Source organism: Argopecten irradians, chromosome 4 (assembly GCF_041381155.1).
Source record: "Argopecten irradians isolate NY chromosome 4, Ai_NY, whole genome shotgun sequence".
NCBI classification, from domain to species: domain Eukaryota; kingdom Metazoa; phylum Mollusca; class Bivalvia; order Pectinida; family Pectinidae; genus Argopecten; species Argopecten irradians.
The window spans coordinates 32,109,048-32,127,749 of record NC_091137.1 but is presented as its reverse complement, the minus strand read 5'-3'; the positions used below and the strand labels follow the sequence as shown (position 1 = coordinate 32,127,749).

General features: G+C 33.7%; 4 protein-coding genes across 4 annotated transcripts in view; 2 read left to right on the top strand and 2 right to left on the bottom strand.

The window, feature by feature from the left end:
* Positions 1-18,702, top strand: part of LOC138321320 (uncharacterized) — a 167,670-nt gene that overhangs the window by 71,010 nt on the left and 77,958 nt on the right. The gene's annotated exons all lie outside the window — the stretch shown is intronic.
* LOC138322237 (phospholipase A and acyltransferase 4-like) overlaps positions 1-18,702 on the top strand; it is a 118,673-nt gene that overhangs the window by 89,376 nt on the left and 10,595 nt on the right. The gene's annotated exons all lie outside the window — the stretch shown is intronic.
* On the bottom strand, positions 670-7,214 carry LOC138321316 (PR domain zinc finger protein 12-like). The gene is made up of 6 exons (XM_069264925.1): positions 6,987-7,214; positions 4,500-4,681; positions 3,272-3,427; positions 2,586-2,703; positions 1,795-2,007; positions 670-1,382 (listed from the first exon to the last, which is right to left on the bottom strand). The coding sequence occupies exons 1-6, from the start codon at positions 7,084-7,086 to the stop codon at positions 1,279-1,281; spliced, it is 873 nt and encodes a 290-aa protein (XP_069121026.1). The 5' UTR covers positions 7,087-7,214; the 3' UTR covers positions 670-1,278.
* LOC138322014 (uncharacterized) lies at positions 7,214-18,654 on the bottom strand. Its single transcript, XM_069266071.1, has 8 exons — positions 18,639-18,654; positions 13,930-14,020; positions 13,451-13,542; positions 12,938-13,097; positions 12,291-12,439; positions 10,919-11,149; positions 10,337-10,375; positions 7,214-9,887 (listed from the first exon to the last, which is right to left on the bottom strand). Exons 1-8 carry the CDS (start codon positions 18,652-18,654, stop codon positions 9,787-9,789), a joined length of 879 nt encoding a protein of 292 aa, XP_069122172.1. The 3' UTR covers positions 7,214-9,786.

Genomic DNA, 18,702 nt, shown 5'->3' with positions numbered 1-18,702 from the left:
AATAAGAATAGGTCTTAAGAAAATTTGCGTTGGTTCTTGGTTAGTACAGTTATAACCAACTTGCGTGAGCGCAATATTAAGTGACACTATTAATGACGCAAAGTTTGAAAACTTATTTTGTTTGATCTCCTGCAAACAATTAACTGGGTGTGACGTAAATGCGTGTGCCAAGTGCCCGTATGATTTGGGAGACTGCAGTACGCTGTGTGACTGGTTCATTATTGCATATTGAAAAGTGATACGCCATCGAGAGAGAGAGAGAGAAAAATAACAAAAATAGACCGTTCAGATAAATTAAAACAACAAACAAACCATTTGATAAGACTTATAAAACTCACGGTAACCAAAGCGTTCCTCACAGGTAGTGCTTCAATTATCTTTGTCATAAATGTATTATTGAGTTGCTCAAACCGTCATGTTTTATATTTGTGACACAGATATTTGATACTCTCTTCGAATACCCGATCAATGAACATCAAAACACCAGATACATTATCATATCTTGATTCGCCGATTGGGGTTTAATTTGGTGTTTATATTACTTAGTACTGGGTTATACTGGCAATATTGATTATTTTGCGTCGGTACAAAGACAGAGTGGCGGGATGTGATTTGGATGGTACAGTTTCTAACATTAATATAAATTGAAAAAAATAAGGAAACAATGGATTCAATACAATAAATGACATCATAATTTATTACAAAACATATACAACGGTAACAATTTATCATAAAACATATATCAAGATTTTCTTACACAACTGTATTGTCTTTGATCATGGTTACTCCAATTTATGATGCACTCGTTAAAAATTGATCTTTGTAATACGATAGTAGTGTTTGGTTCAGCTTGACAATACCACCTGTTGGTGATGAGGTGAATATATCGGCCACAACAAATCGAAAATTGACCCGCCGACGAAAATAAGACGTATTTATCTGTCACTGGTTCCGTCATGTAAATACATTATTTTCTTTGGAGGAAGTGAATACTTCTGGACATCTGACATATTTTTCATATTCAATACAACAACTTTTTACCAAATTAGAAGTCCATTACGTTGACCCTATGCCGTTAATCAAGTCGGATTTAGTCTCTTAAAAGCTATTTTCCGTGCAACCAATTACACAAACATGAATGATCAGAACAAACTTGCATTTGCTCTCACTTTCCCGACTCCAGTATACCACACATATGTTTGTATTTAATGTGGAAATGTTATCTTGTTTAACAAGCAGATTTTCTGTTAAAATATTAGATAATGGATTCCTATTGGTTCATGTCGTGTTAGGCTTGTGTCGCGCGCTCCTTTGGTGTGCTCGCAGACCCGCCAACTGGGAGTAGGAATTCGTACATATCTGACATCGGTACGGCTTCTCACCTACAAACATGACATGCAGTTTAAAGTTGATAAAATGTCTTCATTTCGTGAAGTTCATTAAGACAACACCAACCTTCACAGTGACTATCAACAATTTATTATTTCTACACGATCAATAAGATTAGTGGAAGACTGGTATATCGTATTCTTGTAAAGGAATATCGTATTCTTGTAAAGCCATTTTATAGAAAAATATCTTTAACACTTTTTTTGAAAAATTAATTTATTGGAAATTATTCTTATCACATTTAAGCGGAATATTTGCTATGCGAAACGAAACAAAAAACGCTATCACTTAAACAACATCATTGCTAGAATCGTTAAAAGTGAATTTTAATTTGAATGGATAGAATCTATTATAATGCGACTCGGACTAGTGTATAGTATTTATAAACATCAATTGGTTACATACCTGTATGTAGTCGAACGTGATTCCTCAGAGTTGATGATTGGCTAAATCGTCTGTTACAAAATTTGCAAGTGAATGGTTTTTCTAGAGTGTGGATGCGCATATGTGAGCGAAGATTACTCCTGGAGTTAAACCCACGTCTACAGAGTACACAACGCAGTTTCCCTGATGTGATCTCACTTTCTTCATTATCAGAGCGTCTGTCTAAATCCACCACTGTAACAAAATCTGCTATGTAAGTATATCTAGTTGTACTCTCCGTTTTAATTTTCAGTGGAACATCAGTTTGATATGATTATAGTATGCCCTGTATAAGTTTGTATACATGGAAAGTAAAAGAAGTAATTTTTTATAAAATCATGTGTGGTGAACCCAATCATCATTTAATTTCAATGCGAAGTTCAATATTTTAAAATGTCGCTTGCTAGTCCCCAGCCGGTGAAACACGGATGGAGTTATAGTGTTTGTCTCCGTCGTCTGTCTGTCTGTTCGAATCTAGGGTTTTCAGAGGATATCTCGTACAGTGGTAGTTTATGAGGTAACGCAGCTTGGGATTGAATTTTGAGTCAAAATGTCAACTAGAAAGGTAATTAATACTAAAACAAATTCATTTCGTAAAATTTTGATTTGTAGACAACAATTTAAGAAAAGCTATCAGTGCTCAGACTGTTTGTTAAAATATATTCTGATGATATTAAAGAAAAGCTATTACATTTTACTCGAACATTTACATGTGTGAATGTTGCTAATTGCACTATTGTTTTACTATCAGCAGTCCTTAACTTATAACTTACATTTGTTGTTGTTGCCTTTGATATTACTAACGTCATCCAAGTCAGGGCCTGGTATGCCCATATATAGATTCTGAGACCGACCATACCACACAAGGAGTTCCTCCTCTGGTTCTATGTCCTACAAAATACAAACAAAATTATATAATTGTTATTTTTTTTATTACACACTGTATAATGTATGCTTGTTTTTGTTTTATTTAGCTGTTTCGAAAATTAAGGGGGAAGTCAAATGATATGTTATATCATTAAACAACAAGTACATTACTGTTAATGTTAATATTTAATGGAGAAGGATATCTTTTCTTATTTTGCAAAATTAAGCGCGATATCTTCCACTACGCGTAATGTTCATGAATACATGTATATGAAATTATGTTTTAACATGTTATTAGGCTATTTTTCGAGAAAATAACAACATTATGAAATGCTTACACATGCAAATAACGAAATTAAAAACTTTTGTATACATCCACGTCCACGTCCAAGTGTTACAGCATGGTACTCGTTGATAAAGCACATTTCAACACAAAGGGGTAACAACCTAAATTGATTTAAACCGCACTCGGAGTTCGTCGGACTCCAGTGATTGCGGGAGAAGTGATAGTAAAGAGATTTACATGGATTATTCAACACTTTATCAGGAACATCCTTTATACATCATGTATCAACATGTTTGGGATACCTACCCTTAAAGCTCGGTAGTAAATGTCCTTCCCCGCTTGTACAACCTCGAGGTTCTGTTCAAGTTCTGATCGGGCACATTGGACACATGTCAGCCAGCTAGCGGGAGTCCTCGTCCCACCGTCTAGGTAATACAGCACACGACCGTCCTTGTCAAATACCTGTTAATAGTCAGGAAGCTGAATTGAGTATTTCCCATTTTTGAAATTCACCTGTTAAATTTACCTACCGGTACAGAAATTTACCTAGTATGAAACAAGCTACATTGTGTACCGTAGAGACACGCATATCAAGCCCCCAATCTATAATATATATAATATATATAAGTAAAAAAGAACCATGTCCATGTGATGGTTTCCATATACATAAAAAGAAAACACAACTATAAAACATTTTATTTTTAAAACTGTTCTCTTCATCACAAGTAATTAGATAAGTAAAAAAGAACCATGTCCATGTGATGGTTTCCATATACATAAAAAGAAAACACAACTATAAAACAGTTTTATAAACTGTTTTATAGTTGTGTTTTCTTTTATGTATATATATACATTATATTTTATAAAATTAAAATGATAAAATATGCAAGTGGCAATGTTTCAGTTTAATAGTGAAATATTGATTCAGTAAAACTCGCTTATAACGAATACGCTTACAACGAATTCATGGTTATAGCATAGTACTTTTTGTTCCCGTCAAGGTTCCTATAATATGATTGAATTATGCGTATAACGGACTATGTTTATAACGAAGTTATTTGGTTAGTCCTCAGCTCGTTATATCCGTGTTTAACTGTATATTATAATTGTGCTTCAAAATTTCAACAACATCTACTGCGTCAAAAAAGGAATAAATATGAATGATACTTCATAGCATGAGTTAGAATATTCAAATAATCTATAATTATCTGTGTCTAGCCTATCAAACAGTGTTTCTAAATGCATGTATAAATAATAAATATACAAACATGTCCAATTGTTTTTAAAACAACGAAAATTCCATCTCATACAGTATTCTGTATTTAAATATTACAGAGTTATCTGCCCTTGCGGGTAGATATTGATTGTGACGTCATGCGTTTACGAGCGTCACGTCATACTTTCGGAGAAAACGTCGTGAATTGAGCCCATAGAATAAAGACGGCACAATGGATACCTACCCGCAAGGGAGCTAACTCTGTAATATGCAAAGACGGAATAATGTCGGTTGATAGACAATCTACTACTATCTCACCTCCCACGTTTTGGTATTATCCGATGTACTATCGAGGTCCCCGTGGTGCACTATTGTCCCCACATACGGCCCCATCTCTGTGCCCGGCTTTATTTTGGATGTAGCAAACACGCCTAGTCTAGCTCCTGGTAGGGTTGAACGAGTAATCGTTACCTGGTGCGGGAGGGGCAGGTAAGGAGGATCTGTGGGTACAGTATATTCAAAGGGTTATTGTTTTTATAACAAAAATATGCAGCTACAAAATAATTACTATTTTATGATTATTACATATATATAATGTGCACACATTGTATTAGCAAAACCACATCTCAGTTATTAAACAGTTTAGTTTATCAATAAAAATGCTGTTAACAAGTCAATTATTCTACAATTTAAATACACTGCATTAACATTTCATGTTAACAAAATCACATCTACGTTATCAAACATTTTATTAATAAAATGGTATAAAATAAACAAATATTCTTATTTATATATTTTGAATGATGAAATGTCGACTGGTATACATATGCGTTTATGTTTTGCTAAAGTTGTAAAAGAAATATATATCTTAAGAATTGATGTTAACGAGTTTAGGGCGGAATATGAATAAAATTAAGAAAGCAGACCATATGATCTTTTAAGACATTCCCCCATTTAGCTGTGCTGTGTATAAAATCTAAATTTCCTTTCGTATAATTAGTCCTTCTATTGCTACAAGGCGACGGAACTTGCCGACATATGCCGAACACTGACGCAATGCGGGTTCCCTATCCATACATCTGTTCAGCCGACAAACGTCTTGTTCTAAAAGTCATGAATTTTAATGTCCTCGCCAATGCACTTAAATCGTAGCAGAGGAAGGTGAGGGTACGGCTTTGAAAACAGATGATGTATGACCGTTGATACATTATCGCATCGATGTATTTGACATGTAAAGATGCCACCCTTCGTCGTTATCGCTATGGTGATGGGTGACTACCCAAGCGTGACGAGTTCCTAACAACATAAAGAGAAGCTTTGTTTGCTAAACTATTCATATCATTCAAATACAATTAATGACTTACATGTAAAAAAAAGATTCTGTATTATTGAAAAGAGTCATTTTCCCCCACGAAATCAAATTTCAATGACGTTTTTATTCGGTTTATTTTCGTTTTCAATATTATAACTATTGAGAATGAAATTAAATGTTAACGAATAAAGACGAAACTTGCATTTGGTGTTGTTTATAAGAATGACAAATGTTTAAAAAATGGCATTGTTATTATTATATTGTATTTATTCTATTTTTCCAAAAGTGCTTTTTCGAAAGATACTTTTATAGCACACAATACATAAACTTTCGTTCTAACCACATATAAAATAATTACCTGGTAAATTACCAATTCTAATTTAATTTAACTATAGTGAAAATAAGAGTATAGAGCCAGTATAATAAAGTACTTTTTGTTGTATCATTTAAATTGTATCAGTACTTTCCTTCATTGATTTAGCATTAATGATTTCTTTTTCGTTTATGGTCTGTTCGTTAATTAATGCAATAATTTTACACTATCGGATGATGTATATGATGACATATATTTATATACTATTTTTTTTAGATATCATGTGTTTTATGTTCTTTCACTGCAAAAATCAAGATTGCTAATACTCTCATCAGTTAAGATGTTTTAGAACTTAATTTAATTTGCGGTTTATAAGTTTTGTGGCAAAGCTAATTCATTTACTTTTGTTTTTGCAAGGCTTTCGTTTCATAATGATATACATGTAACACATACACAAAAAGATGGTATTACAGATACATTAACACTTTGATAGTTCAGCGATACAAATGAGTAAATTTGATTTGGTCTGTCAATTTCTATATTGCATAACTTCGGTTTAATTGTGATGTATATGATCGCACAAGAGACAGGAAAACGGTCAATGTTTTCGGTTGAATACATTCAACGCAGATCAGGTATTTTAACTTCAATTTTTTTCCCACAAACAAAATAATAAATATAGCTGTACAATGATATTAAGGTTTATATGACTTTATTTTATTTTCGATAAATGTATCGCAGGTAAAGTTTACAGTTTATCAAGGTTCTCTTCATAATGAAGTGACAATTCACCAATGTAGTAATGTATATGCTTATTGCGATAATTATAATGCTCTTAATTATGAGATATTTATATATCTCTTGGACAACTTAAGTGAAATTTTAACAGAATTAGTAATATTCATTGTTTATATTAAATCAATAGTAAGAATAATAACGTTAATTCAATAAAAATGAAATATTGTGACAAAGGTGCAATAACTTAAGATAAGATAACATTAATAATTAAATTTGTATATCAAAACTTCATTCGTGATAATTATTATAATCATTAATAATAATAATAGAAAGATGCGTTGTCTTTCTTTCACAAACCAAAGTATACTCTACAGTTGCACATTAATATATTGATATTATATTTAACAAAACAAACAAGCTAAATATATTTTCATTTACTTACAGAAAATATCTTTCATGTTGTTTTCGCTGCTTATATTTTGTCCATAGAGAACAAATCTCAGATCGTTTTCAGTGAAGGCGAATATAGTCCTATTCTCCATAGTTCTATCCCCTATCGTGTCCTTGTGTCGGAATATTGAATATGAGCTAAAGCAAAAATGTACCTTAACGATATTTGTTTTTGGAATCAAACACAAACTACCCGGATGCTGGGAGCTGCTATTCCTTTAGAAGGAGTGATCGTCGGATCTGATTGGTCCCTGGCTTTAGATAATGAGAAGGCCTGACAAATACACCTACCCGCATGTCGAACACTTCCCACAAAAACAACACAGGGTTGATTTTGTTTCTTTAATTGGACATTATGAGACCATTTCTTGGTATCAGTGATTCATTTTCGATATTGCTGATTATTTACCAAATATGTTAACAACTGTTTATACGTTCGGGTAGGACAAAAGAGAGTTGATGTGTGCCCCGTAAAATGTTTTTATTTATAATAATTCTCATTTAAAATGCATATGTATTTATTATATGCATGTATATCAAACTAATTTGATAAAGTTGTCCTTTTACGGGTTGGAAAGATACACAAATATAATGTTATGTTAACTAGTAATATGTTTGGTTGAAACATTGTACCATTCCGGATTTGTTTGGAGATGGATAAATAGACTTAGGTTAATACCAAATCTATTTTCTTTTTGCAAGAAAATTTGTTTAGATTTAAATTTAGATAATTTTATGTTTTGTCTAGAGAATTATTTTGAAACATGCGAAACATGGAAATATATGTACGTAATAACCTTCTATAAATCAGATGATATTTCCGGTACAGATTCAGAACATATGTCGATTAGAGTCTGCAAGAAATTATGTCAAACTTTACTCTCTAGACTATGCACATAATTTCCATCAAAATAGTTTGTTACGGTATTTGGTGCTAGTCAATTTACTATTTTTATTAAAGGTGTTTTTTTTGTTAAATTGCTCATCGGAGATCTTCTTTTTGCGCCCGAATTGAGATACTAGGGTTTTCTCTGCATACTTTGCACAATAAAATCTCGAGCATTTCTTTCATTTATAAAAGTACTTTCGTTATGTTAATAGAAATTTGGTTAGTTTCTTTCTTTTTTTTTTTTTTTTTTTTTTTAGATTTTGCCTGTTTTGATTTATCGATAATGTTTATTGGTCGATTTGTAAATTGTAAATAATAATGTGCGAAATCCATGCTGTTTAATAATTGTGCAGGAAAGGTATGAGATACATGATAAAAAAGAGGGAAAAAAATAACAAATTTTCCTTGTTTTTTTTAAAATTTTTATATAAATAACTCTGCAATTGGAATAAAATTAAATAATTTAAATCCAAAATTTGAATGCATTATAGTAACACAAAGGAATAAAATGTACTTTAAAATACTGTAGATGAAACAGGTTACGTAATTCCATCTGTACAGAATGGAATATTGATATAAATTTATCGATGACATACAATCATTTGACAGAATGTCCCCCAACTTAGGGAAATAACTGTCGTCTTATTTGACCCGGGCTATTTGTTATTCGGAAATGGTTGTCTTTTGTGGAGAGTTGAAGAGAGATCTGATCATTATCTGATATTTATTCATATCCTCAGAGAATTATTTTTTAAATATGTAATGGCATATGGTTACCCTGCTCTCCCGCATGTGATTGTATTTAATGAATTTTTATCAATTTCTTCAAATAGGGTTCCCTGGACAACTTGCGGGTGTATTGAATCGACACATTATATTAAGAATGTTTTTTTCACAGCTCAACGTATTCATTAAGGACTAGCATAACTATAAATTCACCAGAATAAAACAATACAATTGACTAATTAAAAGCAATCGGATTGAACAGTTGATGCGAGCCCGCATATCATTGGTAAGGACGGATCAGCCCAAAGCGACCCGCATTTCGGACAAATAAGATGAGAGGAACGCCCAGGCCATATAAAGGCATTTGAGGACATGTATCGTTTTACAGTGCTATTATAAATGCTGGAGCCAAAGGAGGAATCTTGTAGTATCGTTGAAATTTGATATTCGCATAATTATTGTTCCATCATTAGCGTATTCCAGTACCATTTTAGGGGCAAATGGGGATGTTTAGAGTATTAATGTTTTGTACCACGAGAGTAGCCTTCTTTCTTACAATAATTCATTTCATTTGTTCACTTTGTTCTTAAGAACATCATTAGGATACAATGCCTTTAAGTCATTCTCGGTATACAACATAATTAAGTTTTAATTACAGTATCTCAAAATGAGATGTTATCTCCTTATTATTGACTTGCTGTCGCTGTATTTAAGTTCATTTTGTTTCACCTATATCATTTTTAAAATAGGAAAGCAGAACAATATAGTCTATATGTATCAACTGACTAATTTCAAGTATGTGGGTAACAACAGACACAATGGATAAAATATACCAATAAATTCAAGAAAGAAAAATACGGTAATTTTTTTTTATTTCGTGATGTAACCAGATAACTATAATGAGGTTAACCAAAGTGTAAAAAATTGAACAAAGCAACGTAATAAGATTGGGATCCGATAAAAACTCTAAACAAAACTTACCGACAAAACTGAAAATAAATTTGATATGTTGCCATGTCGTATTTATTATTGTCAAACATTCATAAATTACATGTAAGTTATCACTCCTGTATGACGCAGATGTCGAATAATATACACTGTGCACGCCATCCATTATCGTTCGTTAACATAAATCATTATCACTTACTAATTACTGATCACATACATAATGAACTGTTCAAGCGTAGTCTAAAACCCTACTATCACGTATACCGTTGTACAGAGATGTCATTTCATTTATAATTTCCATCATACGTTCGAGGAGCTTTGATTTGTACACTGTAAAATAAATACATAATCATCAAAATCATTGTTAAAACAATTGATATTAAAATAGTTATGCGCTAACAGCGGTTTGTTCTTTTCTTTTCTAACCTTTATACTTGGGTTTCATTGTTACCAAATAAAGTTGAGAATGATAAACAATATAAAGTTAAATGTTAAATCTTAAATACCATTAACTGGTTATTTTCGTGGGAGGATTGTTTTGCGATTTCCCGACACATTGTAATAATCGCAAAATATCGGTATTTCCCGCAAAACATACATACAGCCAGATAGCCACGTTCTCCAACTTTGTACATTAACGATAGCGGAAATTTTGAAATACGGTATGTCAAATCACAATAAAACCAAACCCTACGCAGAAATTACTATACATAAGTGTGAGGATGCAATGCTTAGACAATACGGGACATATGGAATGACAATGAGCTTATTTTACTCACACTTGGGCGTTGTGGGTGCAGGTGTAGTTGTAGTCGTCACTGCAAAAAAAATCATCTTTATAAAGGAATACTTCTTTTGCTGTGTCTAAGTATGCGAGTAAACCCACATGTTTTTATTAAAGATATATTTTCATTCTGGAAACTCGTTTGATTCAAATAATAAAGTCATTATTAATGATGATTAACTAGTGGTAAAATTTGAATTTCAAACTCGGATAACGATACATATTCAATTTCAAATTAGGTCAACGATACATATCAATTTCAAACTCGGTTAACGATACTCTTTCAATTTCAAAATCAGTTAACGATACATATTCACTTTTAAACTAGCTTAACGATAAATATTTATTTTCAAACTTGGTCAAAGATAAATATTCAATTTCAATCTTGGTTAACAAGACATTAAATTTCAAAGTCGGTTTACAATACGTATTCTCAAATAACATTATGCTTTTTGGCAATATTCAATATTGATTGACTAAATTGATTACATTTTTCTCGAAATTCTATTGTCTTTTTAGAACGTGTGTACATGTACATCTTGAAATGACCTGATATCTATGACAAACAATTTCTTACCTGTAGTTGTGGGGATCGTTGTGGTGATACAATCACACATCCGGCAGCCTGCGAAGTCATACCTGTATCCCAGAGGACAATTGCTACCAGCACACACCTGGTCCAACTCTTGGCACACGGGCGCGTTTCCTTCCTCCACCTCATACTTTATCACGTAACCAGTGAGCGCGAGGACAGAGTCTGAGTAGAAGGTCATCTCCAAGTATCTATCAGACCTACTAGCTGCTCGGACTAAAACAAATGGATCGTATCTTTATGTACATGTACGTTCGAGTGATCCATAAGTATATATAGAGGATTTTCCTTGTTTCTTGATGAATGCCAGTTAAATTTCATCGAGTGAAGAAAAACATATCAAAGTATCCACCTCACGTGATGAATTATTATTATTAGTATTCATTAGGATATCCTATTTTTTCTCGCTTTTATTTACAAAAGACCATCACTACTAGTTCCGCCAAAGGTTATTCCGTCGATTTATTTTGTTATTTGCCATTGCGATTATTACGTCGTATTTTTGTGAGCATGTCGTTATATTTTTACACAAGATATGACGTCATTTTCGCGCACAAACTTATGAGGTTACAATCAAAATGATATTTTCACTGTCAAGGCTGTATATAGATTGGTCAAAAGCAAGTGAAAATATCAAAAATTTCACTTGAGTAAAGTATATCGCTTAAATGTTCACCGTAAAACCTTAAAGTTCGCTGCGAAAAATGTATAAGATGCACTAGACATATACTGGCATATTGATTCAGATGATATTTCTTCTCTGTAGTTTGATATTATGACTTACATTCAAACATCAATTTATTGCAAAAAAATATCTTCTGGCGCTAATATTTGTTTTAGTAAGGCAACTTAGGATGTTATTTATACAGGGATCAATATTTATTTATTTTTCTTATAAAAAGGTAATATAACATATATTTTTTTATTTAACAATGAATTTCTCAAATCAAATTAATTATTTAGCATAAAATTTATACGATATTTCACTAAAGCAATATAATAAGTGTGGTATATCATACAGAAAAAATGTGTGATCGAAGATTTTTTTCGGTACATGATAACGTCGTATCTAAACATAGTGAGCACATATTTACGTGTATATACCAAAAATTCGTTTTTCCTGTTGTTTAGATGTAAAGATTTAATATATGTAAACATGATGATATTTCTTTTTCAAAAGTTCAAAGAATATTCACTTTCTTGCTTTAGATTTTAAATGTTCATATTGATTTCTCTATTCTTGAAACCGGTGTAGCCCGAATTTTGGACCCCGCGCGATTAAACTCTATATTGCGAAATTTGGACACCGCGAAATAAAGTCATTTCTATTACATATATGCAATATGAATATACTTACAGCTGTAGGTCTGGTTGAGTGAGATGTTGTTATGATCACACAGACGTGTGTTCTCCAGTCCGTGGACGTTAACGAAGGTGATGTAGTCACAGTGACAGGTCTTACCATCATACCCATACCTACAGTGGTCTAGATCAAAATGGAGGAACCTGGTCAAAAGTCAAATATACAGATGTAAAAGTAGATTGGGAATACGAAATATTTTCAAAAACGGAAAAGAATCTAGTGTATATTATGTACATTGATATAAGCACATGTGATCGATTTGAATTTATAGACAAAAGGGAACACGGCATGAATCTTCATAAACAGATTTTTTATTAGACTTTTTATTGACAAATCAACGTGTTTTAACGATATTTAATATAAAATAAGCTGTTGTTGTTGTAGATTTTATTATTTTAGTGTACACGGAACGGTTTGGTATATCAAGCTTGATAAATGCGTCATTTGATAAAACTTAGAATGGAGAAAGTCCGAGTTTCATATCGATTACGGAAGTAGATCTAGAGCTAGAGATAATGCGACTTTTCTCGGAGACCAGATTCGGTGACCCCTGAACTGTGACATCATAAGTTTTAATGAGATCGCTCTTCTGAAGCTTATATTACAGTAGGATCTTTGCAAGGAGAAATCATTGTCCATACGTGAGTTTAACGTATTTGTCCCTGAAGATATGGTCCTGTCCCAGGTCGATCCTGATAGCTGTATGATATCTCAGGGGGTAGCGACCAGGGTAGTTGGCCAAACTGGGTGTTCTTATATAGCCCTGGTTTATGTACGTCTCGTTGTTCTCTCGTGGGTAATCTATAAACAGGAAATAATTTCTACTTATCAGTTAGAGTATTACAGTGTGTGAAAATGGAAAGATCATGGTGATATTGAATACATAGACCGTGAAGACTTTCTGACTTATCAAGGATTATTAGCAGGAGTTATAGAAAATTATAAAAGGGTTAACTTGGTGCTTTGTACAAGTCTACAATTGACGTAAACAAACAATCTTGTACTTTGTACTAAAATTTGATTACCGTAGCGCAAGTTGATCTATATTTAGACTATATTTGTACTTATTTGATAATTTGTTGAAATTCTTCTTGATTTTTTTTTTCCATTAAAATGTTTAATGGGTCTCAAACAATGTTCAGACATATGCTTACCATGGCTTATCACTGTCCCTATGGGGGGAGCCACGGTAGGGAGCGATGAATCCTGACATTCACAGAAAGCTGGACAACGGTCATTGTAGTATCTGTAACATAAAATATCAGTTGGCAAGGTGTATTATCATTCTAGGTTGTAGATTCAGGATAAAGCCGAAAAAGAATTTGAGTATATGGACAGGGTAATATGTAGTGAGCAAACAACTTAAACTGCTTGTTTGACAGTCAATTTCAATTCCATCAGATGTTATTGCAAAAACTAAAAGGATTTGGCATCAGACAAAACCGATTTTATTATTCTCTAAACCAATGCCAGACATCAAAGTGTTTTGAGAAAAAGGTGAATAGAAGATGAAAATTACCGCTTTATCTTGGAATAAATACGATCAAAATCATAATATAAATCAGGCAAAAATTTCAGGTCGTTAATGTTAATACATATAAAGCTTGAAACGCGATGCATGTATATTCTTTACCTGTAAACAGCTGTTTCACCCGATGAACAGGTAGGACAAACAATAGGAAGACATGGCTGTGATGTAGTTGTTGGTATGGTTGTCGTCGTATCTAGTTAACACGAAAAATAACGTGACGCTTCACCAAATGGAACACTTTTAAAACATGTAATACAGAATGTTCAGTTTACAATCTAAACTAACAAAAACGGTCCTGAACAAAAATTAAGGTGCTGAATAATAACTGAATATTTTCTTTTCATCTGCTTATTATCTGTATTTAAAATGAAAATATTAAAATTGTGAAAAACTCTGGAAAACGACGTCATGCGACAACATCAAAATACCATATATTTTAAAACAAGAAAAACAATAACCGAATTCTCTGGAATATTTTGGACAGATATGTGACCTGAATAAACTAAAAAATGTTTCTACTTTCTTTAAATGAATTCAAACATTTTTCATTATGTTTTAATATATATTAATCAAACTATATTTAGGAGGTGTTCCATTATATATGGTACTCAAACCTGCTGAAACACAGGGTTGGACCATGTATGATATACGCTGTTGACAAGTAAACATATCATGATATTAAAACTGAAGGCATCTATTTGTGGAAAGTCAAGAGAAAAAAATCTGGATTCAAGCACATGCAAGAATGTCAATTTGGGCCCTCTGGTGGCCATGACCGCTGAGCATTTTTTTTGGAAAATTTTACTTAGTGTCAAAATACAGTTCAACGTGACCTAATTTTGTAAAAAGAAGTCAATTATGTAAGAATAACGTTAAAGTTCATCTGGTGACATGATTAACCTGAAAAAACCATGTGATATATCCTATTAGATTGCATTGAACAATGTATTTCATTATTGCATATTGTAAACTTAGGCACAGAATATTGTGGATGGAATGGGATTGGGGAGGGGGAGCAAGTTGGGGAGAGGATTTTTATTTTCTAAATTTTGAAACACCAATAAATGTATTGTTATGTTCAAATTTATGATAAACTGGCTCAAATATTACTATTTTCTCTGTAATGGATGGCATTTGTACAATTAATATTTTTATTTAATTGTTTAAAACTTTGCAAAAACGAAAATACAAAAATCGGTAAATATCGAAAGTTTCAAGAGGCGGAGAAAAACATGTAGAACACTCTAAATACATTTTTATGCCAAAATACAACAAGTCATAGACCATACAACATTAAAAAAATAAAAATCACCTCATTCTTCCCCCTGCTCCCCCTCCTCAATTATCTCATTCAAAATATTCTGTGCCTAGGTTTATGATATACAAATATATATAAGGTAATCTTAAATGATATATACCACATTTTGTCTGGTATAATATGGCACCAGATGAACTTTATTCTTACATGATCGACATTTTACAAAATTAGATCACTGTAAGTTAAATTTTCCAAAATGGTTTGCTTTCAACAAATAAATGCATTATAATTCATGAAAAATTATTCAAAATTATCATTTGCTTCTAACAAAACTGGACAAAACAGAAAATTGTCTCTCCTGTTTAACCCCTCATAACTCACAAAGGAGTCCGACTTGACCTTAATCAAATGTCATATCATGATTTTCCTAAACCCCCGAGTATCTGTAAACAAAAAATAATGCTTATCGGTCATGGCCACCAGAGGGCCCAAAATTGACACTCCTCTTTTGGGTAGCGTCACGTAATTTTCTATATCGAATATTTCAAAGGAAGCCTAGAGTGACCAGGAGAAAGGCAAACGACGGAAAGGATGATATGAACATTGATAAGTTGAAAGTTATGAAAAGTGGTTTAGAACTTCTGTCATCTTTATCGGAAGGGATAGATTTTAAAATAAAAGTATATTAGAAGTGAAATTATTACCTTGAGGAGCATACTAGTTATAAAATAGCTCTCTCCCTCTTCCACCCCCCATCTCTCTCTCTTTCCCTCTCTCCCCTCTATCTGTGTCTCAAATACAACTTTATATATTATGTATATCTTATATTGTAAATGCCATCTTGTCTATGTAAATTGAATGTTTTACTTTTTGGAACGGTTTTACATTAGTTGTACAACTTGTGCACAATCCCATTGCACATTTGGCAATAAAATATATTTAAATAAAAAATAATCCAAATAGTTGTCATTGACGGTCATAAGATGTTGTGCGTGGATGTATGCTGTTATTCAAGGTGATTAGCTCTCTGACACTGATTTCCTACATCAAAATGATACTCATGGTCGCAAGCCAGGTACAATCAGTGTAGCACTCCTAGTGCCCAAGAAGTCAGGCCCTGATACCTCCAACTGCTATAACTGTGCTATATAGTCTACAAATCAACATCGATCAAGACAAGTCTTTTTTTCTCGCCATCTTATTATTTTCAGTGCCTCTTCGCTCTTTTAGTTGACGCGCGCACTTCTTCTTGCCCCTCTCCGACGCGCCGCGCCGGTTTAGACCAAAAGGATAAGCATAGTACAACATGAATTGCCTACGTCGCCTCCTCTCATTACCTCTCCCTCTCCTCCTGTAGTCCACCTCTAAGTTTCCTTAGTGTGACGAAGAGTCGTTTATTTATCCACCCACAATTCCTTCCGCTTAAATACCCGCCGCCTCTAACTGGTTCCGCGCGCTTTGACGCTAATCTTTCTAAGCTCTAAATGAGACATGCGTGTAGACTACGTACCTTGCAGTAGATTCAATACGAGGAAAAGTCGCTATGGATGTATGTATCGATGTGTGCCTATGAGGACTTCATTGGCGATGATGGTTGCACTATGCGGTCTAAGGTCGCTCGTAGAAATCTGCGACTCTCTACTGCGTAGCTGCGAAATCCTACTATCAGTATGAAGGTCTAAATATATCTAGACGTGAGCATATAGTATTGAGACGACTAGACTTGAAGGCTCGATACTATGACAGTCCGAATCGCCTATAGTGAATCCACACGACTGTCAGATCTCCTCAATAATAGAGCCAGTTCCTCTCGACGTATATGTCGCGACTCCCAAAGAACCCTCCCTTCACAATGGCCATTGGCATCTGATACAAATTCTGACAGTGATGGATTTCTGTGCCGTATGCAACTGTCTCCAACTGAAAGGGAAAAATGATATGGATAAAAGGATTATTTCAACACCTCTAACAATGTGACTACATTATACAATTGTATTCGTCTTGATTTTTAAATGGTGTGAAACTCGGGGTCCACAACAATATACATGTACATATACAGTCTTAATAGCCTGTCAAAATATTTAACAGTGGTTGTGCCTTTGGAGGCAGCTAAAGCTATAAAGCGTTTAAATAGAAAGTAAAAATGTACGAAATTTTACTGTAAATCTCTATAAATAATATTTGGGAGGATCACTGAAGATAATCTAATTTAAGTTCAATGCAATATAGAGCAAGTTATTCTTACACATATCTATGTTAATGCTTCGCGGCAAAGACGGAGAAAAGACAACCCGACCAATCGTTTATGTCTGTTATATATATATTGAGCTTCCACCAGATATTCATGATCAGCTATTTGTATTACATATTTCTACAATTTTTACAAGGAAGGAAATGTTGATATTTTGTTTGACCTTTTTGTTTGATTTTTATATTTCATTTACATTTACAATTGCTGACTGTTTTAAAACAGGTACACCATAATCATGACATTTACATATACTTACCTTGTACGAGCCCGTTTCCGTTTGGTAGAACACTCCCACAAATAAGTCTGTGTGATCCGGCCTCCTCTGAAGAATCTCGACTCGGTCACAAGAAACATGAAAGTACACTGCTCGAGTCTCGAAAAACGAAAATTGTAGCGAGATGGACACTGTATCCCCATGGCTTTGGCTTACGTTCCAGATGCTAGTAGGTTTTGTTGATGCTAGGTGGGTACAGGTTTCGGGTAGTTAGGCGACATGATGATACCATTCCCCAACACGGGAATCGGAATCTATAAGAATTGGGCAAAATGCATGGATGATTACAGACATAGACAGAGAAGATCGAACAATTAACGAATGATTATAATTGCTTCATTCTAAAAGTGTGATTACAGTGCGATAAATAATGTCAATATGATAGAAGCCAAGCATCATGAAGAATTAGCTTGTTTAAGTTAACGTCCTATTAACACAGCCAGGGTCATGTAAGGACGACTTCCCGTTAATGCAGTGTCTTATGTGTGTGTGAAGTGCGTGTTATTGGAGACTATGGTTATATCCCTGGTGCGTCTTCTTCTAAAGTGGAACTTTTGCCCGTTTTTACAGTACTATATCACTGAAGCATTGCCGCCGGAGACACAAAGCAGCACAACTTACCCGGTCACATTATACTGACAACGGGCAGCAGTCAACCCACTCCCGTAATGCTAAGCGCTCAGCAGGAGTACGAATTTGATTATACAATGGTGTGTCTGAGTCCAGGGGACAGAACCCTGAGCATTTTCACATAGGGGCGAGCGCGTAACCGAAGGCTCAAAGGCGAGGTGGTACCAAGAGTGACGTTAAGAAGAAGAAAGTTTGTTAGAAAAAAAAGAAAAGATAAGATCCTAGATTTAGTCACCTTTTACGATCATGCCATAAGGGCAGCTGGTACAATTCTTACACCCTACCTGCAGGACAGTCATGAAGAGTAAGTAAATATGTTACACTATAAACATAATGCAATTATGGACACATTATACAATTATTGACTTTGAATGAGGAAATGTCAATGAAGAACTAACCTGGTGTTGGCGCCATTATTTCCTCTAAGGCTCGGGAGTGTGTCACACTCCATATATTGTGCGA